Source organism: Corvus moneduloides, chromosome 9, assembly GCF_009650955.1.
Source record: "Corvus moneduloides isolate bCorMon1 chromosome 9, bCorMon1.pri, whole genome shotgun sequence".
NCBI classification, from domain to species: Eukaryota; Metazoa; Chordata; class Aves; order Passeriformes; family Corvidae; genus Corvus; species Corvus moneduloides.
This window is the reverse complement of record NC_045484.1, coordinates 11,479,053-11,501,507: the sequence shown is the minus strand read 5'-3', so window position 1 is coordinate 11,501,507 and position 22,455 is coordinate 11,479,053. Positions and strand designations below refer to the sequence as shown.

Genomic DNA, 22,455 nt, shown 5'->3' with positions numbered 1-22,455 from the left:
TCCAAGTGTGAAGCCAAAAATTGGAAAGGCAAAATAACTATACCACTAAAATAGAGATTTTTATTCTAAAAAAATATTCTAAAAATCAAGTAGATGCTGAAGCAAGAGTCAAATTCCCTGAAAATTTAACAAGTTACAAGGTGACTTACTATGATTCATATTAGAAATTACAAGTTAAACGAAATGCCAGTTGTTTTTCTTTTCCCATATGGGTAAATGAAAACATAACAAATACAAAAAAATTAACATACTCCTTTCTCATTCTTTTCTGGGAAGTAAAGTCAATTCGGTATTGCCATTCAATTTCACAGCAGCTGAAAGAACTTGGCAGCAGAAAATTATAGAACTCTGTCAAAGTCTGCAGTGGTTCAACTAATATTTTTTGGAAATACCTTTCCCACTTACTCTGTCAGCTATATACCCTAAAGATCAGCTGTTATAAAAAAAAAGTTGACGTCTTTTCAAAAGACGGCTTCATTAAAAAATCCAGATATGTGAATAGCATAGAGAAAAATACTGTGTTAAACCCAAATCCTTCTTCAAATCAGCTTCACACTGTCAAAGCCCATTGCATTCACTAGCTTCAGCCCCATGCTGAGCAGCTGCAAAACTGAAAAGAAGATGGAAAAGTGCCCCTCTACCTCTTCAGCTACTTTGCCCGGCTTCCTTTCAACAACTGTTTTTCTTGCACTTGCTTTATGTAGGAAAAGAAAAAAAAAAAATCAACTGCGTGGTCCTCACTGAGGGTTGTGAAGTAAACTCCATGTCCAATGCTGCCCCACATGACTTACTTGCTTCCTCTACTAAACTAAACCACACCCTCAAGTTTCCCAAATTCTTTCTAAATTCAGCCCAGCAGGGTTCACACAGCCTAGATTTTTCTAGGCTTTTCTTATATCAATTTGGTAAAAATGAACAAGACAGGTTAAAAACCAAGCAGAGTGACCCACAGATGGACTGTCAATCATGGACATTTTGGTTCAACAAACAAAACAAACAAGAAAACAACAACAAATAAATCACCACACTCATGGGGACACCCTTTACTGTCCGATCCATTAAAGGAAGTGTCATTCAGAGCCAATCTAGATAAAGCAGCAGAATTATGGAAATCTATTAGATTTTACATGAGGAGTTTGAGAATTGGAAGGTTTTTCAGATCAGTTTGGCCTAAGACAAAACCCAGTTTCCACCAGCATAGTTTGTACCATTAAAGGTCTGATAGTTACTGTAGCAGAGGCACTTCCACACCTCCTTGACCAAAATGAGACCCTCCACAGTCATTTCTCTTGCTCTCCCCCATACTGCCTAAAAGATATTGTAAAAGATGATGTTTTCGTTTATATGATGACTCAAGTTAATGAGGATGTACTATAAATCTTGTATCCTGTAAAGCAGGAAATGATTGAGCTCTTGCAGACTAAGAAGTTGGTGGACAGTATAGATACATTCTAACTGGCCAAATTTAAAAAAAGAAAACAATCTGGTTCTGCTCACAGTCAATAATAACTCAAACAAATGCAAAGTAAATCAAGCAGGACATGTCCTCTCACCAATTAAAGCCCAGCCCCAATGCTGTGTGGAGGCGTGGGATGAGGAAAGTGCAAGAGATGGCAAGAGGAAAAGAGAAGCATGGGGAGACCACAAGCCAAAGGGAGAGGAAAGCACAGGGCAGATAAATTCACCAGGAATGGACATGTACAGCATAGAGAGGAGACAACAGACAGAAGTCCTGGGAAGCAGTGAAGGAGAACAGAAATGGAAAGAAGATGAATTGGGAGGTAGAGACAGTAAATGAAATGCCCAGAGACACACTGATTTCTTACAATCATTTGTCCTAAATTATCTTCACTTTAATTAGGGAAGGAAGAAAGCCTCCAAAGTTACAGAGATGTTATGGAACAGAGGCAAGCAAGTAAACAACAAACACAGCAAATGAAAGTAAGAAAGTCACCATCAGCATCACAAAGCCTAGACTGGACTTTCTGGGCTTTCACAGCAGTCTTCATATTGTTAAAATCCCCATTAATTTTTATTTTCCTCTTATTATCTGTTACAGTACCAAGATGCAGCCATTGTCTGCAGAACAGCAAACCTAATATTTGCTCTTTGACAGAAACATTATAGACTTCCCAGAGGCCAGCCATGTAGTAGAGGTTTTATCATTAACATTGTACCTGTCCATCTCCTGAAAGTCATGCTGACTTCCACTTAAATTGTAATAGCGTAAATAAAGGATGGCACATGCACTGTAAGCCTTCTCAGTTTATTTCTAAACTTCAAAACTTTCTAACTGCTATTTACATTGCACAGTAGTTCATTAACTTTCAGAAGCTTAGTAAGTGGACTCTAAAAAACATTCAATGTTAAAAAACATGCATAAAAATAATTATGATATAGTAAATCTTTTTTTTTTTTGACACAATTATTTCATATTACTGAGATGCTACTTCATAGGGCTATGCTACAAGACTGATTTATTTAAATCTCCTTTTAAGGATTAGAAATTGTCACAGATATTAACACTTGTAGCTGCACATATGCAAATCTCTTAAGAAACTAGGCAAGATGCAGTTTAATCTCTCACCAGCATGTCTAATAGATTTTCTGAATATCGGGGAGATTTTAAGTTTGGCAGCAAGACAAGCTTGCTAGACATGTTTATAAATCTCCTGGCAGATCTGAATCTGCTTAGCTTCAAAAAATCCTAGCTAAAAGCATTGCCATAGTAATTGGTTATATGTCAGAAGATTAAGACATTCAAAGTACCTTGTCCTTTTAATATATATGTAAAACAGAAAGTAATACACAAAAATTTATGATCCTCACCATTGCCACCTGTTCTGTTACTCCTCTGTCCCGCTGAGTTTTCAGATTCCTTGTATGGAAATTGAAGAGTAGTATCCAAACTTCGAAAACCTTCTTTGAGAGAGTGGTGCTTGTAGTATTCTACAAGTTCCTTTCAGAAAGGAAAAATACTTTCATTGGAAATTGAAATCACATACTGTTCAACATTCTGGTGTACAGTAAATGAGAGTTTTATTATGCAAGTAACTTTATTTTACAATCCATCCAATAGAACATGCTTATTTTTTAAGATATAAAATACCCTAAAAATTGACAGCTTTTACATTGCCACCCCCAAAAAAATTAAACCAAACAAAAAAAAAAAGAAAAGAAAAAAAAAAAGACACAAGAAAAATCAGCTAAGTAAAATCTTTTTGTCAGAGTCAACATTTCCTGCTCCTTTAAGCCAGGCTGAGGATGTATTTGCTTTTCTGGAGTCAGGCAGAAGGCAAGGTCGGCTGTTTGCTAAGGATGCAGCAGTAAATGTCTCTGTTTTCTCAAATTTCTTCTGCGAAGATAACTGACGTTTATCTACAAATGTATTTTTAAAGCACACAGATCTGAAATAAAGCACATGGCTTGCACGTAAGTGTGTAAGTCAACAGCAACTTAATGTGCAGATATTCAGATCATGTAAAACTTCCAAGGCAGGGCAGGCTTGGGGGGTGTCAGACAGTGCACGCTGACTGAAAAATCCAGCATTTCACTTTCTCCTTGTACCCAATCCAAAAATTTCATCTTTTGTGTGTGTGTGCACATCTAGATGAACATTCATGGCTACACTCAAGAATATTTTACATATAGATGCAAAAATTCATATATATAAATATAAAAGAATAGCTGAAATCATTTATGTACCCAAGAAGACAAGTTACTTGAGTTCCTACTCTAAAGAAGGCAACACCCGTCAAAATGCTGACAGCTCATGCTATTCCTTTGCAATCTTCAACCCCTGCCATTGTCTGTTACATTTGAATTAGCCCTAGAAATGTCAGTATCACATAGTTTGTATACAGAGCCAGAATAAGATCAGAAGTGACCAGAAAATTCAAAGCAAATGTACTTCAATTGATCCATTCAAATGTGGGATTTCCCTCTTCAGAAACGCAAGTACAAAGCAATGTATTTACTGTAAACCCTTCACTCCATTCCACTTACTTATATTTAGATTTCCAAAATCAGAGTTGACCAAGCCAAGCTTAGGTCAAAATTAGGAAATCATACTGTATTTTATCATTTCCTTGGGGTGGGGTGAGGGGGGGGTGGGGGAAGACAAAACAACAACAAACAAACCAAAACAAACAAAAAAAACAGCACCACAAAAAGCCACCAAAACTTTTAACCTGTAACAGCCTACATCAGTGATACCTTAACCCCAGACAAACAAAAATAACTCTCTAATTATTTAGCCCTGTATCTAGTGCACAAACCCCAAATTCTTGGTAACAGTCTGTAGATTATTTTCTGAACTCTGGAGCACTTCACTGTCCACACTGCTGAATATTCTGAAATGCCTTGTAAGGCAGAGGCCAATGCTAAGTAAAATCTACATCTGCTTATACCAGTTTATAATCACAGGCACTCCAAGTAAGCAGAAAGGCCAGGAGACTAAGAACTCTCTGGGCTTTACTGTTTCATATCAGCACAGCATACAAGCTACAATGTCAGCAACTAAAGTTTACTCCCATATCATCACTGAATACCCAGAAATTCAAATTACCAAGGCAACACTGTGCATGATTTGTAAGTAAGCAGCATTCAAAGTAGGATTTCTGGATAAATGGAAAACTAATTAGTATGAAACTTTTGTTATTTTTCTGCGCAGTGTAAGTCAGTAAGAATTATATTGTTTGGTAAAGGTAATTGGCATTCCAAATGGACAGATGTTACTTATTGGCAAAATAAGTAAAATGGTTCCAAAGTGAGGAAAAAGAAAAAAATCACTTCATGTTACAGATTCAGTTATTTTAAAGCTTAGGTTTTAAAACCATTCTTCCATGAAAACAGTTGCCTGACAAGTGGCTTCTGAAACATGAATTGCACAAATAACAGTAGCAAGCTTACGAACAGATGAGTAAGGTAAGCAGTCGGTGCCAGCATGGATGGGGCTCCTCGGGAGTCTGTCAGCGTACCCTGACTCACAGCAGCAGCAGAACTGACCTTTCACTGCACCCTGCTTTACACACTCAGCACATTTTAATTACTCTTGCGAAAGTTTTTCAAATGTACTATGAAAAGTACATACAAGAACTCTTCTACTTTTTTTACCTTCAAAGCAAAACAAAACACTGTATCACTGCAGATCACTACTTAACATTTCCACGGATGCTGCCTTTGTCTCGCTTCTGCTCCCACTTCTACTCAAGACTACTTTTGTTCCTCTCTTCTTTCAGACACTGTTACTTTTTCTCTTGCATCTACTCAGAACAAAGCAGTTGTTCCACAGCACATACAAACACCACACTACCACTTTTGTATTTAACTTCCAAGAGCAGACTTCATTACACCCTCAATCTGTGTGATAAAATAATTCTTTCCTACTTGAATGTTAGCAAGGCTAAGTTGGTAGCAGTGAGGTCCTTACACTAGAAATATCTTCCATCCTCTCAATTCTGTGATGCAATACATATCCTTTTTGCTCATTTTTCATCCAATTTTTTCCTTTATTTATATTTCTGCTCTACTTTGGAACCTGCACCAGTGCATTAAACTGCATCACTGCCATAAGAAGATACATGGTAGCAAGGGACTCCAGCTGCCATGTTTTGTCAACATCAGTTTCCAGTGAATCATTTGTAGTGCTCACAGACTAAGCAGCCACCTCCTTCGTGCATTTGAGTTTATTTCTATTGCTACACAATGATAAGATCTCAGGGTCCCCAGCCCTAACACTGAACTATTCACTGGCTTGTAAGTGTGAAATGAAGGTAAGAGTGCAGGAACAGCTTGGTGCATTCTTCATCAGGAAATTTATGTTCCTCCTGCTCTAATGAGAACTTATCATTTAATCTGTCCCCGCTTCTAGATGCTCTTATTTTACAGAGTATCAGTGGTTAAATTAAAATAATTTCTAAGGCTTCCTGGTTTTAAAGCTTCTCCCTACTCTTGGTTTGCATTATCCTTCATTTTTATTTAGCATTTTCATGTACTTGAGTATTCATGCAGGAAGGCTGCTGGATAAATTTTAATCCAACTGATTCCTAAAAATCAAGATTTTCAAAGACCTCAAATTCTCCTTTTCAGATTCAGTCTAACTCCACAGTGGGCTGGTACATGGGATTCAAATTCCTCCTCTCTTCCACTTCACTACAAGGGACACAGTACAGTCCTAACAATAAATATGTAGTTTTAAGCACATAAAATTATCACTTAGAGCTAAAACCATAAATATAAAAAATTATCGTATTAGCAGGTATGGACACAATTCCAATCTCTCACTCTCATAGCTTTCTGGAATTTCCCGAACCAAAGTAGCTCTCTCTAACAGAAACAGCTACAAAGAAAATCTCACATTGTTAAAAAGCTAATCAATGCTTACCATTAAATTTTTAAATTTTCTATTTTCTGCAATGTGGAAAAAGCCATCTCTTGTTAAAATCTTGATGTGTTTCACTTCGTTATTGTACCTGTGGGCAATGAATAACTTATGAATATAAATGTGTTTTTAATCAGACACAATCAATAATTACCTGAGGGCATACCCCCAGAACACCACACACATAAATTCTTAAGACAAAACGTATATCTGTGCCAAAACAAAGTTGACATCTAATCAACCAAATATATTTATTAAAGTACAGCTACAGAAGTAATCTGTAATCAGAAGAAAGTCACAGCTAACTGCTCATTCTAATTGGGAATTCCCATGTACTTCTTGCTTTTATATTCGTGTTGATAAATAACATGAAAGCAAACAATAATTTGCACCCACAAAATGTATAAACTCACATTTTACTGAATTGTCTGAGATGCAAAGGGCTTCAGTGAGTTCTCACCAAAGTCAATGAAACAGATCACATTGCACTGCAAACAATGCTTACTCTTCTCCAACATACTCAACCATTGTTTTTGTAGCCCCTTTTGCTACATCAGCATTATAATACCATTGCTTCTTTCCTTCTATAAATCCTGGGTATTTTTGACAGCAACTTCAGTTTTGCTATATTGACTCTCTTAGAAGCTGCATATAATTATATAATGGAAACAGCAGTTTATTTTCCATATTTATTCCAAATGCTATCTAGACAAAAATGAGAACAAACTTTCTTGAGAAGTTCTTACTCCACTTCCACTTACTTAATACTAATTGCATATTCTCCTGATTCCTTGGTCCTGTGCCGCACCAGGTAAGTGCTATTTACTCTGTTAATTAGTTCACTTTCTGCTTGCAATCGTTCCATTGCTCCTGCAAACCTGTAACAGGGAAAATTAAAATTGCCTATGATTTTTTTTTCAAAGCTCCAGAGGTCTATTAAACATGCAATACTTCCAGATTTCTGAATGAAGAATAAAACATGAAAAAATTCCACTGTTGGGGGTTGTGGAATTCTTACTTAGAAAAGTATTTATGTACATGTTGAATACAATATCTGCTAAGGAAAGTGCTCGAACCTGAGCATTAGCTGAATGACTACTGGCTTGAAAAGTTCCTAAAACCAACTGGTTTATCTGAATCATTTGTTGCAAGTGAAACAATACAACAGTGGTCCAGAAGCTTTGAACCTCCCTGGAGATTTTTCTTAACAAAATGGAGAATCAGCCACCAGAGGTACATCAGGTCAACAAAAGACCTATATGAAAATTTGGTACTTACACAAAGACAGTATTTTATTTGGTTTCATAATTATGCATAACCTCTAAAGGCTAAAGTGCAATGGGTATACCCAACATCCAGAGGGAAAAAAAATAAATCAGCCAAAAACATCCAAATTTGAAAAAGCTGATGCTAAGTGTTGAAAGCTAAGACAAATAAATCACTGATTCTGCAGCCTGACTGCATAAGCAGATTTGTGTCCTTGCTCTGCCTTGCTGGTTTGTGTAGGACATCATGAGAGGCTGTCAGCAGACATGTATTTGCCAAACTAGAGGTTAAATGGTTAACTGGGGAAAGTGACTTAGCTTCCAGGGAAATTATGCTTATCTTACCATTTTACAAAGTAGTCTAAAGGTAGTCACCACCCCAGACCACTACTAAAATTTCACACTAATACATCACTACCAATTAGAAAGGAGCTTTAAGGAAAAAAATAGTTCTTTATTAAAAATCCATAGAAGATAAAGACTGATGGCAGTAATATGCTTTCTTCTAACAAAATTATAAATAGAGAAAATGTTAGAAATTAATTCCAAATACCACTTTTAAATACTAAACATTCTACTTGGCTCGTTATGAAAAATCAGTATTTGTTTAGATGTGATCCTGATTTCACTTTGGCAAGTTAAGAGGAAATCAGAACTCATATCTAAATGACAAAGCATAAAACCAGCGAAAGAGCACAAGTGATGCTTACTCTGCTCTCCCAGAATCACCACGTCTTCTCGGAGTTGTGGGAAAGAGTCCACACACTTCATAAACCCCAGAGCAGCAGTGGCTGCAGTTTTGATACACCATCTTTTCACAGAGTCATCAAGGTTGGAAGAGACTTTCAAGATTCACCTAGTCCAACTGTCAACCTTGCACCACCATAAACACCCCTAAACCATAACCACAGGTGCCACTTGTATCTCTACAGCTTCAATGTTGGTGGAGGTTTTTTAAGGAATTGCTCATGATACAAGATGTATTTAACATTATTCCTTCCTTTATTCACTCAACATGTAAGATATACTTCCATGCTTCATATTATAGTCATCTCTTATTATTCTATTTCAGACCTCTGGGACTAAGGCTGTAGAGCCACAGACTTGTAAACAAAATGTCAAAATCATTAAGTAGTTTATTATATCAGAAATGCTTTTAGGCATGGTACTGCTTTCCCAAACCATTACACAATGTCTTCTTCTGAGGCCTAGAAAGGTTAAACCAATATAATTTATATTGTAGTAAACACAGTTGCTTTCTCTGACTGCTTCTTTCAGAGATTCTTGTAAGATAAGACAGGGACTTACCACAGTTGTGAAGAGTAGTCTACTGGTTTAGGAACCTAGGATACCACAAGATACAGAGAATGAGGATTAAGATTTTTTTTCTAAAAACCAGAAATTAGATAGCATTGATTTAACTGTCAATATCCAATATCTAATTTGTCTACAAGCCTATTTTCTTTAAAGAAAGTTATAATAAAGGACAAATGTTCCGCATTCTGAAAGTAGTACAGAGTATTTTAAGCTCTTTTCTTCTGTGACAGTTTGTCTTGGGTATTTTTAGTTCACAGAACTGTTAAAAGCTTTTCTGACAGTGCCTGTATTCGAATTTCATACACAAAATAGCTCAATGCTCTGCATTGTAGGAAAGTACCATTAAAATATGCAACTAATTTACAGTAATGTATAAAATTCATTTCATGTATTCAGGATTGTGTGGCCTTAGACTGTCTACTGGGAAATACGGTCTATAATCTTCTGAGAGACCTGAGGATATTCCACAGCTTGTATCCTATGACATCATTCATTCCTTTGTATTTGACTTGGGTAACTGTTGTACTGTATCTTGGTAAGCATGTCATTTGAATCAGAAATAAACTTTTAAAAATGAGGCAAACTGCAATCAGCTTGCAAAATGGATGTTATATGTACATAAACATATGCATAGATAATGTTTATTCATGCACAAGATGCACAGTATAGCAATTCCTATGAAAATCAGCATTTCATCTTGATCATCTCCCATTAGTGTATGATAACTCAGGATTACCCTACTCTCCTAAAACAATGTGTGAAAATGCACAGTGCTGAAAAATGGATTTTGGTGAAAGCTTAACATACATCTCACACACTTATAACTTAAGGTCACATATTCTCAGGTAAGCAAATGTGGTTGTTTTTTTTTTTTCCCTTCAAGTAAAACCAAAGAATGTTCTATTTTCTGGACTGTAATAGGGAAGAAATTACAGTAACATTCTTCTCACAATTTTTTATTTATGATATATGAAATGTCTTCAACAGAGACTTCCAAAAACAAATCGAGTCAGGAAAACATTATTATAAAGGCTTATAAACTTAAATTGATTGAAATTGCAATCAATTACAACTTCCACTAGCTTGACCTCGGGTATCAACCAAGATCTCTACCAAGTGTCTAGACTTGACCTTGAAATAAACTTCAGTGTGGAACACAATAAAGTTCTCTGTGATAAAACCAGGCTCACGTGTTAGGCTTGTGCGGCAGTAAATCTACCCAGGTATTAAACAGGCATTTAGTCCAGTTCTTCAGAGAAAAAAAGGAAATTATTCCCAAACAGTGTAGGCAAAGGGCTCTTTTCACAGCAGCATCTGTAGTGCTGGCAGCGTGTGAACCCCTCAAGAGGGCAGAGGACCTAAGAGAGCCAGGTATTCACCCCTGGCAGCAGCACTGGCTTTTCTCATCCCTACACATACTGATGGTGTCATTACTCAGGCAGCTCTGCTTCTGATGGGGACACTTGGGAAAAAGTTAACAGATTATGAATATGCTGACAAATAATTCCCAAGAGAAATGTTTAAGTGGATCAACCAAATGACACATTTCAAGGCCACAATTTCAAAAATTACCAAGTTTTTACATATTGCAAGATATTCTTAAATATTCCAAATTTGTCAAGTAGTGCTAATACTTGGAATTGGAAAGGATATAAAAATTCAAAGATGGTTTAAGCCCATCCTCCAGAGTAGTTAAATGATATATGAGTAGTCACATTTGCAAATTTTGAATGGACAAATATTTATGTAACAATTGTTGTTCATTATCATGAAAGAGAGTAAAATCAAATGTTATTCCAGAAGCTCTTGACTCGTATGCTCTGTATCCAATGCCTCTAAAGAAATTAGAAAAATGGAGGAAAGATAGGAAGAAACAGATATTATTCATAGAGTGCATAAAATGTCTGCTGACATATCCTACTTATTTTAAAGGGAAAAAATTGTTTATAGGTACATCTGTGAAAAGCCTGGAATATAGATATTCTGGAGCACAGCAGTTTTTCATTCAATATTCATTCCTAAAGTCTTCTGATATATGGATTTTATGCTGTTTCTGGGCATTTTTACATCAGATGGTTGTAAAGACTGTTAGACTTAATAATAACAGTAAAAGTTATAGCATGTTTAAAACCCGATTGATGTTTCAGTATCTCTAACTGCATCGTTTATCATAATAAGATGTTTATATTTCATCCTTCCAAGTTAAAAGTGGTGAAGCATCCATTTATCTTTTTGTTCTGATCATGACACCAGTTGGTAACATTTCATGAATAGTATTTATTCCTTCTGTAAAACTGTGTTATTTTTCAATACTCCTCTAAATAGTATATTTTAAATTTAGCAGAAAGCTTTACCATTAGAAAAAGACCTTTACAATGCCCCAGCAGCATTCTTCCTAACTTCAGATATTTCACTGCCTGTGCTTTTAAAGTGATTCCTAAAAGTGCTGCTACAGTTGCTGTCAATGACACTACACAATGGCTGATGGGGTCACTGACAATCACACCATGGAATGGGAAATCCACCACTTGAACAATAAGCAAGGGGGGGGAGCTTCACAAATTTAACAATAAGCGAAGGGTGGAGGGATGAAAGCTAAATTCACACAACAATTTCATCTTTATTTCAGATTTGCTCTCTCACCCAATCTAACACAACTTGTACCTACAAATATTCTGTGCATTCCACTTCAAACAAAAATTCTGGAAATATAGGGTAAAGATGTCTTATGGTATTCTAACGTACTTACACTCTTTAGGATCACATGTATACTTGTTCTGGAAACTAAGGCACAATATAAGCCCCAAAGGCACATCAAAATGCAGCTACTAAGAGCTGATTCCACCTACTTAAAAAAGCCATTTAAGTGGCATACTTTGATTGCTGTAACTAAAGTAATTCTATTAATAAGTCAAACTGTTGCAAATCAGGTTAAAGTAAGTGAAAACTGCCTTAAAGCAAAGTAAGGAATAGGATTCATTATTGGGTTTATGGGTTTTTATCAATTAACCTTTAACAAAGGATGCCAGTAATCTGATGCACAGTGTTACAGAGGGCAGAGAAGAAACAAGTGTGTATTATATAAATGCATCATCACATCTATACATTAAACTCCTGAGTATGTATTATAAAACTATTTTTCTTATTACTTTCCTGAACTTTTCTAGATTGAGAAGATTCTTGTGTGCAATAAGGAGAGGTAAGAACCTAAAGAAAGAAGAAAATTTACCAAGCACTCAGAATTCAAAGTTTTATATTAGTTTTAAAATTTTTAAATTCACTACTTAGGCTGTAATCCCTCTCTCTAACCCAAAGTGACTGAGGAATAGATTAGAGCCACAGCATTCTCACCTTCCTGCTGGGGAAGGAAGAAAGTGCACTTTCACATAAAATGTATTTGATCTACACTCTGGAAACTCTTCAGACAGATCAATTTGTTAATACTTCCGTAAGTTACACCTGCTTATCAAACTAGCTTTCTTGACATGTCCTACTTACATCCATAACCAGAAGTATTAGAACACTCTACTTTAAGCAATACTGAACCTACCATGAAAGCACAAAGGCACTAGAAACAATATTATTTTTGTAAGGTAAGATTAATCATGATGAACTAATGAACTAGGTAGTTTTCCTGTAAGGTGGCAAACAGAACTAAACAATTGTACTTACACATGGGCTAGGTTTTACTGCATCACTTGGGAAGAATCCAAGCTCTCCTGTTGTAAGGTTTCTCCCCTAAAAAAATTTTTGAGACATAATTGGGATTAACATTAAATAATAACACATGCACAGGCATTTAGGACAATAAGTATATCCAAGAATCTTTAAAAGAAAATGCTGTTCCAATAAAGTGTTGCTCAACAGTTCTGTGGGTTTTGTTGTTGTTTTGTTGTGGTTTTAATATAATTAAGTAATAATTATAACTGATAGATCTGAAAGCTCTGAGAGATGAGAGGCAAGAAGGGAGCTCAGAGACTGGGATGTGATTCCCAGTTCTGTCAATGTCTGCCAGTGTCTGATATCTTCACTAATGTTAATATCTCCTTTCAAGTTACTTCCTCCTCAACTGGCATTCTACAGAAAGCTGTCACCTGGAACACTGCAGATCCCCAGAATGACTACACCACCATGCAGCGGTGGCTGCAGCACCCGAGGGATCAAACTCCAGTTTGAATTCAGAGCTAGTGATCCAACAGCCAATTCAGACACTAAGTTAAGCATTTCCATAAGTGATGCAAATCAATGGATATTGATTGGGCAGGAGAATATTAACAGAATTAAAGATTACTCTCCATGATATACTGACAATACTGCAGATACCTCCACACAACTGGGAGACCAGGGCAGAAATGCATCCAGCAGGGCCTAAACTGAGCCTTTTCTGCAACACAACTGCTGCCTCCCTGAAGTGGCAGGACCACCAATTTACTCCAGGCTTCTAAGCACCAAAAGTGACCTGATCATCACAGATCCATGCATCAGCAGCTCACACACAGTTCAACACCAACCAAGCTCTCCTGAAGAACACCTTAAAAACATCTTTTTATTCCCAGTACTATTTGGCAGTGACCATACGTTTCAGAGTAGAACAGAGCACATAGCTAAAATTTCTGACCACAGATTCATTAAATGAAGGCATCAAAATGTGTATTTTGGCAAACAAATGTTTTAATTTAACTGATTTTTTAAAAGCACATAAATGCTTAACCTTCATTAAATGTAATATATATGTAATGACTGTTAACATAACATACTCTAGCATTTGGCAATAAGATTAAGCGTAAGTACTTTACAAGCATTAAAATCTTGCAAAATATATTTCTTTTTTATTTTTGATGGCATACCTGCAACATAAAAAAAATTTAAAAGGGGAAAATCTTCATAAACACACATGAAATTTCTTCAGGGTTTTAGTTCATTTTGTTTCTGTAACATTAAATGTGTAATTCTACCATAACACCACCACAGAAAACAGAACTCAGAAAATTCAACAGAGTGGAGCTGAATGTAAAAAAGTAACAAATGTTTGTGAAAAAAATAAAAGCATTCTTTGATTGGTGCTATCCTAAGTACAATAAATGAGTGCATCATTTTCCATGGGAGATCCCTATGCAATTTATCACAGACAGTAGCTGCCATCTTTACCAAAAATACAGAGGATTGAAGAGGAGGTAGAGGAGAGGGAAATGCAGGTAGGCAGTATTTAAGCTAAATGTGTTTTATACCAATGATATTTTAAAAAGAATTATGTGCAAGGAAGTGACAATCTTACAGATTTGAACCTGTGTTCAGCAAAGCTTCCTTGCCTCCTTTCACACCATCTGCTTGAATACAGGTTACCCTTTGTATCCATATAGTCTGTTTACTCCTGAAACGTGAATCCCTCTCAAGTATAGACTTAATGTTTAAGCAGAGCTGACAGTCTGCCATCTAAGTGATAACACTTTCAATACTAATCATACCTGAATAGCAAGTGGTACCACAGTCAACCACTGAACAAAGCATATTAATGTCTATCAAAACATGTTTGACTGTACTTCAGCTACAGCTCAAGCACTGCTTAGTAACTTGTGTTGTTTATTTGATGTGCCATAAAGAATGAAAAAAATTTACCTAAACCATACATACTTATCTATTACAATCACCTGAATTTCTAAACTGAGCAATGGTCAACTTAAAAGTCCATTGTAATATTAGTCTTGTGAGTCAACTGTAAATTATTCTAAAAGGCCTCCTGAGTAATTAAAGATTTTAATATAAATTGCATTTTGCAGGCTTTTTCTTAATATACATTTTGAAATGCAGATGTCATTAAAAGACTCAGAAAAATCTGTATTAAGCAGTCTGTGACAAGAGAGAAAAGAAAAAAATCCTAAATGATGCTAATGGAGATGACAATTTCCATTAGGAATCAAATCTATTACTAAGGCTTCTAGGGAAAAGCCTCACACACTATCTGGTTTCTGCTAGTTAAACACAATGAGATTCTCGCTAAATTCTTTAGCATGATAATCACAAATAACCTCTAAGACAATTTCCAGTAGATTGAGTTGACAGATGCGTATGAACATGGAATAAAATCACTCCCACATGGTGACAATAATTTTGGCTTGTACTAATTGTATTAGTCAGATGATTACCTTCTAGCCAGTCCTAAGTCAAGAGCAGGTTCAAATGCTTCTCCAGATCAGAACTCTAGACCTTGCAGAACCAAGTCTCACATACAAAACTACACAGGACAAACTCTGTCAACTAACATTGAAAATATTTATTTTTAGCAATGCAAAATACCCATGGTCTGCTAAGTAACAGGCTGGGGGGTTTTGGAGCGGAGTTGGTTTGTTTTTTGGGTTTGAAGGGTTTTTTGGGACAGGGTGAGATGGTTGGGTTACACCTATTTACATATTTTTCCAATAGATAAACTAATTCTATTGTTTATTACGTCCCCCAATTAAATGTTGAAGATGATGCAGTGACATAGGACAAGTTCACTGATCCAGTGGTGAAAAGTTTGGAGAAGATTCAATCCTAACTGTAGCCAGAAAAACAAAAGCCAAAACAAACAAGAAAATGTATGACCTAACTTATGAAAAAGACCAGGCAGTTTTTATATTATATTCATTAGCTTACTATAGCTTTAAAGAAAAAAAGAAAATCATGAAGACAAACACAGGAACAACAATTCAAGAAGACAGATATTTTCCAGCTGTTGTTCTATTAATCTACCAAAAGTTCTATTTAGCTCTATTTCCGTGTATCCAACAATACAAACAATTAATAAAGCAATCAAGAAAAATGAGACACACACTTTAATGCATTTGCTGTTACAGTGAATGCAAGTCAGCATTTTCAATGTTTATAGTTCTCAATTAAGAAGAAATTTTAGTAATGAAAGTAATGATGTGAATCATGTGACAGCAAATCTTCGCCATCAATAGAATATACTTTTCCCATATATATAAAAAAAATTGTTATCCTTAACTGACTTAAGCCAGCATCACATAGTTTAGGTGTGGTTCTGTTTTGCAGAACTATTTCTCTCCCCTATAAATCTAATATTCACTAACTGGGTTTTGTCAACATAGCTCTTACTTCTGCTGTGTTACAAAACCAGAGACTGAAAATTCACAAAACTTTGCTTTTTGCATCAAACACTCTCCTTAACTCTTGTAATTTCACTAGGATTGCCACCAACATCCTGTTCTTGCAGATTTATTCCCTGGGACTTTAAGGCTGCCAGAATGAAGCTTTACCCCATATAGCAACTACTGGCAATTTAAAAGCAAAAACAGTTGTACTAACATTTATTTGGATAAACCACAGAATTTGGTTGTTCTTCAAAAATAAAAACATTACAAGTGCAGTATATCAATAAGTATAGTTGATATCTGGACAAACAGAATATAGCCATTTGCTAAATGATATAGTACCTGCCAAAATAAGCTATGTGCATCTCCTCTAATGAGTTCAATAGTGTCCCCAATCTGGATATGCAATGGTGGGCCATCCTGTGCTGCTGGTTGTGGTATTCCATTGTAGTTCCGAATTACTTGCATTTTTGGTAAACCTGAAAAAAACAAATACTAAAAAAAATTAAAAACACAAACAAACAGAAAAAAGCCCATAAGCCTATTTTTACTTAAATCTGTTTTTACTTAGTGACAATCTATAGAATCTGAAAACCACGAGCAATCAAGCAAAGAAACACTCTGTCTTAGTAGGTACATGACTAAGGCACTAGTACTCAGTACTACACCAGGCACAACCAAATAGAAAATAATTACTTTTGAAAAACATCTCTATCCTCCTCTCTTCTTGGGGTAAAGTTGATTTCATGCCTATGGAGACTCTTCCCTGTACACCTATGCATCCCTGGCTCTGCATAGGGTTCAAATATTAAGGCTATCTTTATAGTTCAAGGCAAAGACTGCAATGAATTAGTATTAAAGACACCAATATGGATAATCTTACCTGCTTTAGAACAGTATAACCGAAAACCTACGGCTGGCATGAACACGGCCACGAGAGTCAGGATCACAATTCTTTCAGGTTTCTTACAATACCTTTTTTTTTTTAATTTTTGGGTTATGACAGTACTTCTGGGTACATGTAGCAAAGCCTGGATCAACTGAAGGTTTCATTTTCAAGACAAGAACTCTAGATGCACACTAGTCCTCCCACACCAATACTGACTGCATCTACAAACCTAAGCTCTGTTGGGGATTTTTTTTTAAGGGAGAAACCCACTTCCTGAGACACAAAGTATTTTTTTCCCCAAAGATTAGTCCATCTGCTTGCACAAAGAACTAAAACACTGTTTACAACTACAGTTCAAGAGCCCTTCACAGACATGTATCAAATAGGGGGGCCGGGGATTTCAGTCAGAAGATTAAACTGTGGATACTGTAACACCATGTTCTTATAACTTTAATGGCATTCTTTAAAAAAACCCCAACATTTTAAGCATTATGGACAGCTAGTGTATTGCACTCTAAGAGTATGCTCTGATATTATAAGAATACCTGAAATCAAGTGAAGCACCACCCACTCCATAACCAATATATTAAAGATTTAGAGGCTTTTAGAAAAGGATTTTTGCACTCTACTTACTGCCAAGGAAAGCATTTCATCACAACAGATCTATTTTTAATTACTCTCCCTCTGTTTTTTAAAAAAAATTATATAATAATTTTCCTGGGTTTAACTAAACATGGGATTTTCAAAATCATTATCATTAAGTGAGCATATAAATTTAAAATCTTAACCAGAAAAAAATTGGTTAAGAGTTTTGTAAGAATGTGTATTAATAAGTATTGGTAAGAGTGAAAGGCTACAAAGTCAAGGTCGCTGGGCTGCCATATTTTAACATGTTTCCTGCTGGATGGTCATGATTAACTTCATTCTAACAACAAAGGATCAGCAGGCTAACAAAAGACTTATTTCTGTTGCAAGATTACTACTGTAATTTAGGTGGCAATAAACACAAATATCCACTATCTTCTCTAAATTGTATGAAGCATGAAAGAGATCACCTTCAATAATTACTACTCTCTGTATTAAAGAATGAGTACTAATCCGAAGTGCTGATGAAACATTAAGCAAAGTAATACCATCTGTTACATTACTCAACCCAAATGACACCTTAACTTGTACTGTTTCTGCAAGTTATCTGGCATACTTAAAATGAGCACCTAATTATTAGTAAGCCATTATTCCACTCAGGCAAATACTAGACATTACTTTGCTTCACCTTGAAGGCTTTCCTGCTTTCAAATACTGATTCAGCATCAACAAATGCTCCATGCACTGCACAGCAAATAGAAATAATGCTGCATAAAAGTGTCTAGTGAAAGCTGACAACTTTGTCCTAATGCAAGGAAACCCCCCATCAGAATACGAATTCTAGTTCGGCATATGTGATGAACAAACTGTAAGCATGTACTCATCTTAGAGACATACTTGGAAGTCAAATGCACAAAAAATTATTCACATTATAAAACCTTGTATTGGGTGATTCAGTTTATCACATTTTTAATGTGCAGATATAATTCACTTAAAAACCCCACCCTTGGATTGATCTCATCAGAATATGCTCAAGAAATAATCATGTACTTCTCAATGAAAATCCTGGTGGTTTTTTAAGATACTATAGTGCTTAAATTAGTAGTCATAAACATGAATAAGAGCACTTTTTATTTCTATTCCACTGGTAATTATGATTATTTGCATCTCTGAAAACCAGGTCATGAGAACTATGGAAAAAAAGGAAAAATTGTGCTGTGTCAACTAGCAGAATTGTTCAAAAGGTAACACAGGATTAATCCTGTTAAAACACATCATGTCTAGAATACTTGTGTATAATTCAGTATGCTTGATTCTGCAAAATCCTACAGTAATTTTGATTACAAAGTTACCTTGATACAATATTGGAAGATTTGATCTAACACCTACCTCTTGACATCACTAGAAATAATCCTATCATTTAAATAGGCTTTTGGGTTACGGCCTTAATGGAGTCTATTATCTTGCTTCAGATCCCTTCTTAAAACTTGTTTGTTGTAATGCCTACAGAAACTGCTGATTTGCTTGCTACAGCTGGTCTCTACTATGGTGACCAACAAATCCTATTTTACTACCTATTCTATCCAATTGTTGTCTTTGGCCTACTTAAGAGTTCTTTTGTGCTCAGCGTTGCCATTGCTACAAATACACACTGCCTAGCACAATGTATGTGCACTATCACCAGACTCACATAAACCAGCACCTGGAATAATAGAGATACATGGCTAGGATTCCAGTATATTAGAACAATATACAGTAACCAATGACGCTGCAAGGCTGTTCTGTACTACTTTCACTCAGATGTTTAAGGAATGATACTGTGTGCCAGCTTCAAGGCCATGGATCAAAAATGCATGCATAAACAAGGAAAATGATATTTTGGTGCTAATTATTTTCGCACACGTTAGATTTGACTCAGATTCTGAAATGCACTTTATACCTCAAAGTAAAACAACTGAAGGTAAATTCACTCTCTAACAACGGGAGTGTCTGAGTCACTGAGGGCCATATTCATTTCAGTATCAATAATACCACAGATGCATACACAGCCTGTATCAAAGATATAAAAGCAGTGAATGCACAACTAATATGTTTTACTAGTTCTATGAAAATATCAAAAGGACCTATCCCTGTCGTATGGTTTTAAACTTTTTTTTTTTAATCAGTTTTTCCAGGAACAAAAGACTAAATGAAATCTTTGAATCAATTAATCAAAAACAAGTACATATTACTTGGAATAGCTAAATTTTCACGGGTAAATGTTCTTCTCATAGAACTTCCCCTGTATCACCATTAAGTATGGAAAAAATAAATGGGGTACAGAACAGTTAATATATTGAGGTAAAGAGTCAAAAAGTTCCAAACAGAATGCTCAACTTCATTTTCACCATGCAGTTACAGATTTGATTATAGTCGCTCAGAAAGAGTTTAGCAGATTAACATTGAGCTGGTGTACATTTAATTGGACAGAAACTGGTCACCCTTCACCTCCTAACATACACAAAGGACACTGGGGTGTGATGGATCAAGACCTATCCATCATTAACGCACCAACCATCTGAAACTATTTCTGAGTTTTTTTAGCAAGCTTATCCTAAAACAAATCTGTTTGCTCCTACTGTTCATTTTAGAATTCTATTCTCTAAGCATTTGGAATTGTGCTGGCTTTGGCTGGGGTAGTTTTCTTCACAGAAGGAAGTATGAGGCTACCTATGGTTTGAATTTGTGCTGAAAATAGGGTTTGCTTGCACAATGTCAAGGCCTTTTCTGCTTCTTGTACCACCCTGCCAAGAGGCTGGGGGTGCACAAGAAGCTGGAGGGGCATGGCTGGGACAGCTAGCCCCAACTGACAAAGGGATAAGCCATTCCAAATGGCATCATGCTCAGGACATAAAGTGGGGTGAAGGAGGAGGAAGGAGTTTGGAGTGATGGCACTTGTCTCCCCTAGTCACCGTTATAAACAATGGAGTCTTGCTTTCCTTGGGATAGCTGAACACCTGACTGGCGCAGGAAAGTGGTGAATGAATTCCATTTTTTGCTCTACTTGTGTGTGCAGCTTTTGCTTTAGCTGTTAAACTGTCTTTATCTCAACCCACGAGTTTTCTCACCTTAGTGTTTTGTTCCTGGCTGGGGTTAAACCACAACAAGCATCTTCTACTTTTCAGAGTAAATTAGTTCATGGCCAACTTACATCCATCTAGAAACAGCAGCCTGCATAGTTCTTTTCCTTGTCTGCATTTATTTTCATACTACAGTTAAACAGAGCAATCACACTCCTATTAACCTTCATTTTGCTAGGCTAAACAAGCCAAGTTCTTTTAGCTTCCTCTCATAAGAGACCAATTCCTCTGAGGCAGCATACCAGCTGCTTTCCAGAAGCTCAGACAGGCAAGATCTAGAACACTTTCCTTGTCTATCTTGACATTTCATTTTCAATTGGCACATGGATTCCTAACAAATATATTCATTAAGAATCCTGAGGACTTTCTGTAATTCAACAATGCAGACAAGAAAAAGTGGTATGTTACAGAAACATGAAATGCTTTAGAGTACAATTACGGATTATTTGTGACAGAAACAGTGTAGAATCTCTATGCATTAACAACTGAAATGTGAAATATGTTAAGCATTTAGAGACACTGCCATTGCAATGTACATAGCTGCAGTACCAATAGCACTTGACAATATGCAGAAAACTTGTGGAAACACATCTGGCACAACAATGTTACTCGTTAACATGTCAAAAAGAAGGTAAAATTCCAACACAAAGGACAAGGTCAGGGTTTCATGCATGCATTATCATTAATGTTAAAAATCCCATTGGCTTCCATTGAATCAGATTTCCACATGACAAAGTTTTTTATCAGGAAACTTTCTAATTTAAAGATACAAAAGAGCCTGGTTATTTCCAACACTGAAATCAAAAAACCAAACTTATCCAGTTATGACACCAATAAATAGCTAAAATTTACTTCACTTGAAGACAAGGAAAAAACACCAGATTCCTAGAAAAGTCTTCACAGCCTGGGCCTGGGTCACAGAACTAACATAAATTGATGATCTAAATTGTATCTCATTAGAAAAACAGAAAGCATGATAGAGTCAAGATTTGTAAAGTGCCAATTAAGTTACATTACAGAAAAATAAAACCTTTCATAAACCATAGCTTCATTTGAGTATTTCATCTCATAATTATGAGTCAAGGAAGGAGGTTACAATTTAGAATTAGCATAGTACATAATAAATTAGAATACCCATTGTATATGAAACAAATAAAAAATGTATTCCTTACATACTTGTATTCTTTACAGGAGCTCTGCATTTCTAAACAACACTGAATGACCCTCAGAGTTTCATGCAGAGATTCAGAAATGTTATTTTTTGCTAACAACATGCATAATGCATGCCCTATTATGACCTCTATCTGTCAAAATTGATTCCAGCATCTGTTCTTCCCAAGCAACACAAAATGTGGTTTACGTTTTGGGCAGGGATCATTCTAACATACGAAACAACAACACAGCATATAGGAGAGCAGGGTTCAAAGGCAAATTTGTGGATATACTTTATACTGTTAGCACAAAGACGTGAAACAACTTTGTCTGGATTAAACATCCCTTCCTAGCTAATAAGAAGATCCCTTTCTTTTTCTCTAGGAAAAATATAGCATAGTCACCAAATATTTATAACCTGATCAAAAAAATAAAACCCAGTAATGCAATGGAATAAAGCCTCCTGACTTCATGAGGCTTTGAATCTGAAACAGAATTTTAGACTATCTGACAAGGCCAAATCCTGATGTTTCCATAATCTCAAGAAAATAACATTGCCTTTTGTATAGGAAATGACATAAATGCTCACTAATTGTCCTTTCTTTCACCAAAAGAGCATTTTGGGTGTCTATTTGGAACCTCTGCACTTGCTTTA

General features: G+C 35.9%; 1 protein-coding gene across 3 annotated transcripts in view; it reads right to left on the bottom strand.

Moving 5' to 3' along the window:
• The window catches only part of VAV3 (vav guanine nucleotide exchange factor 3), a 151,609-nt gene that overhangs the window by 12,122 nt on the left and 117,032 nt on the right, over positions 1 to 22,455 (bottom strand). For all 3 annotated transcript variants that reach the window (XM_032117752.1, XM_032117754.1, XM_032117753.1), the window contains 6 exons: positions 16,398 to 16,534; positions 12,637 to 12,702; positions 8,956 to 8,990; positions 7,144 to 7,260; positions 6,386 to 6,473; positions 2,830 to 2,959 (listed from right to left, as the gene is read on the bottom strand). In XM_032117752.1, coding sequence (XP_031973643.1) covers positions 2,830 to 2,959; positions 6,386 to 6,473; positions 7,144 to 7,260; positions 8,956 to 8,990; positions 12,637 to 12,702; positions 16,398 to 16,534 — 573 coding nt within the window. The remainder of the gene's footprint in view (positions 1 to 2,829; positions 2,960 to 6,385; positions 6,474 to 7,143; positions 7,261 to 8,955; positions 8,991 to 12,636; positions 12,703 to 16,397; positions 16,535 to 22,455) is intronic.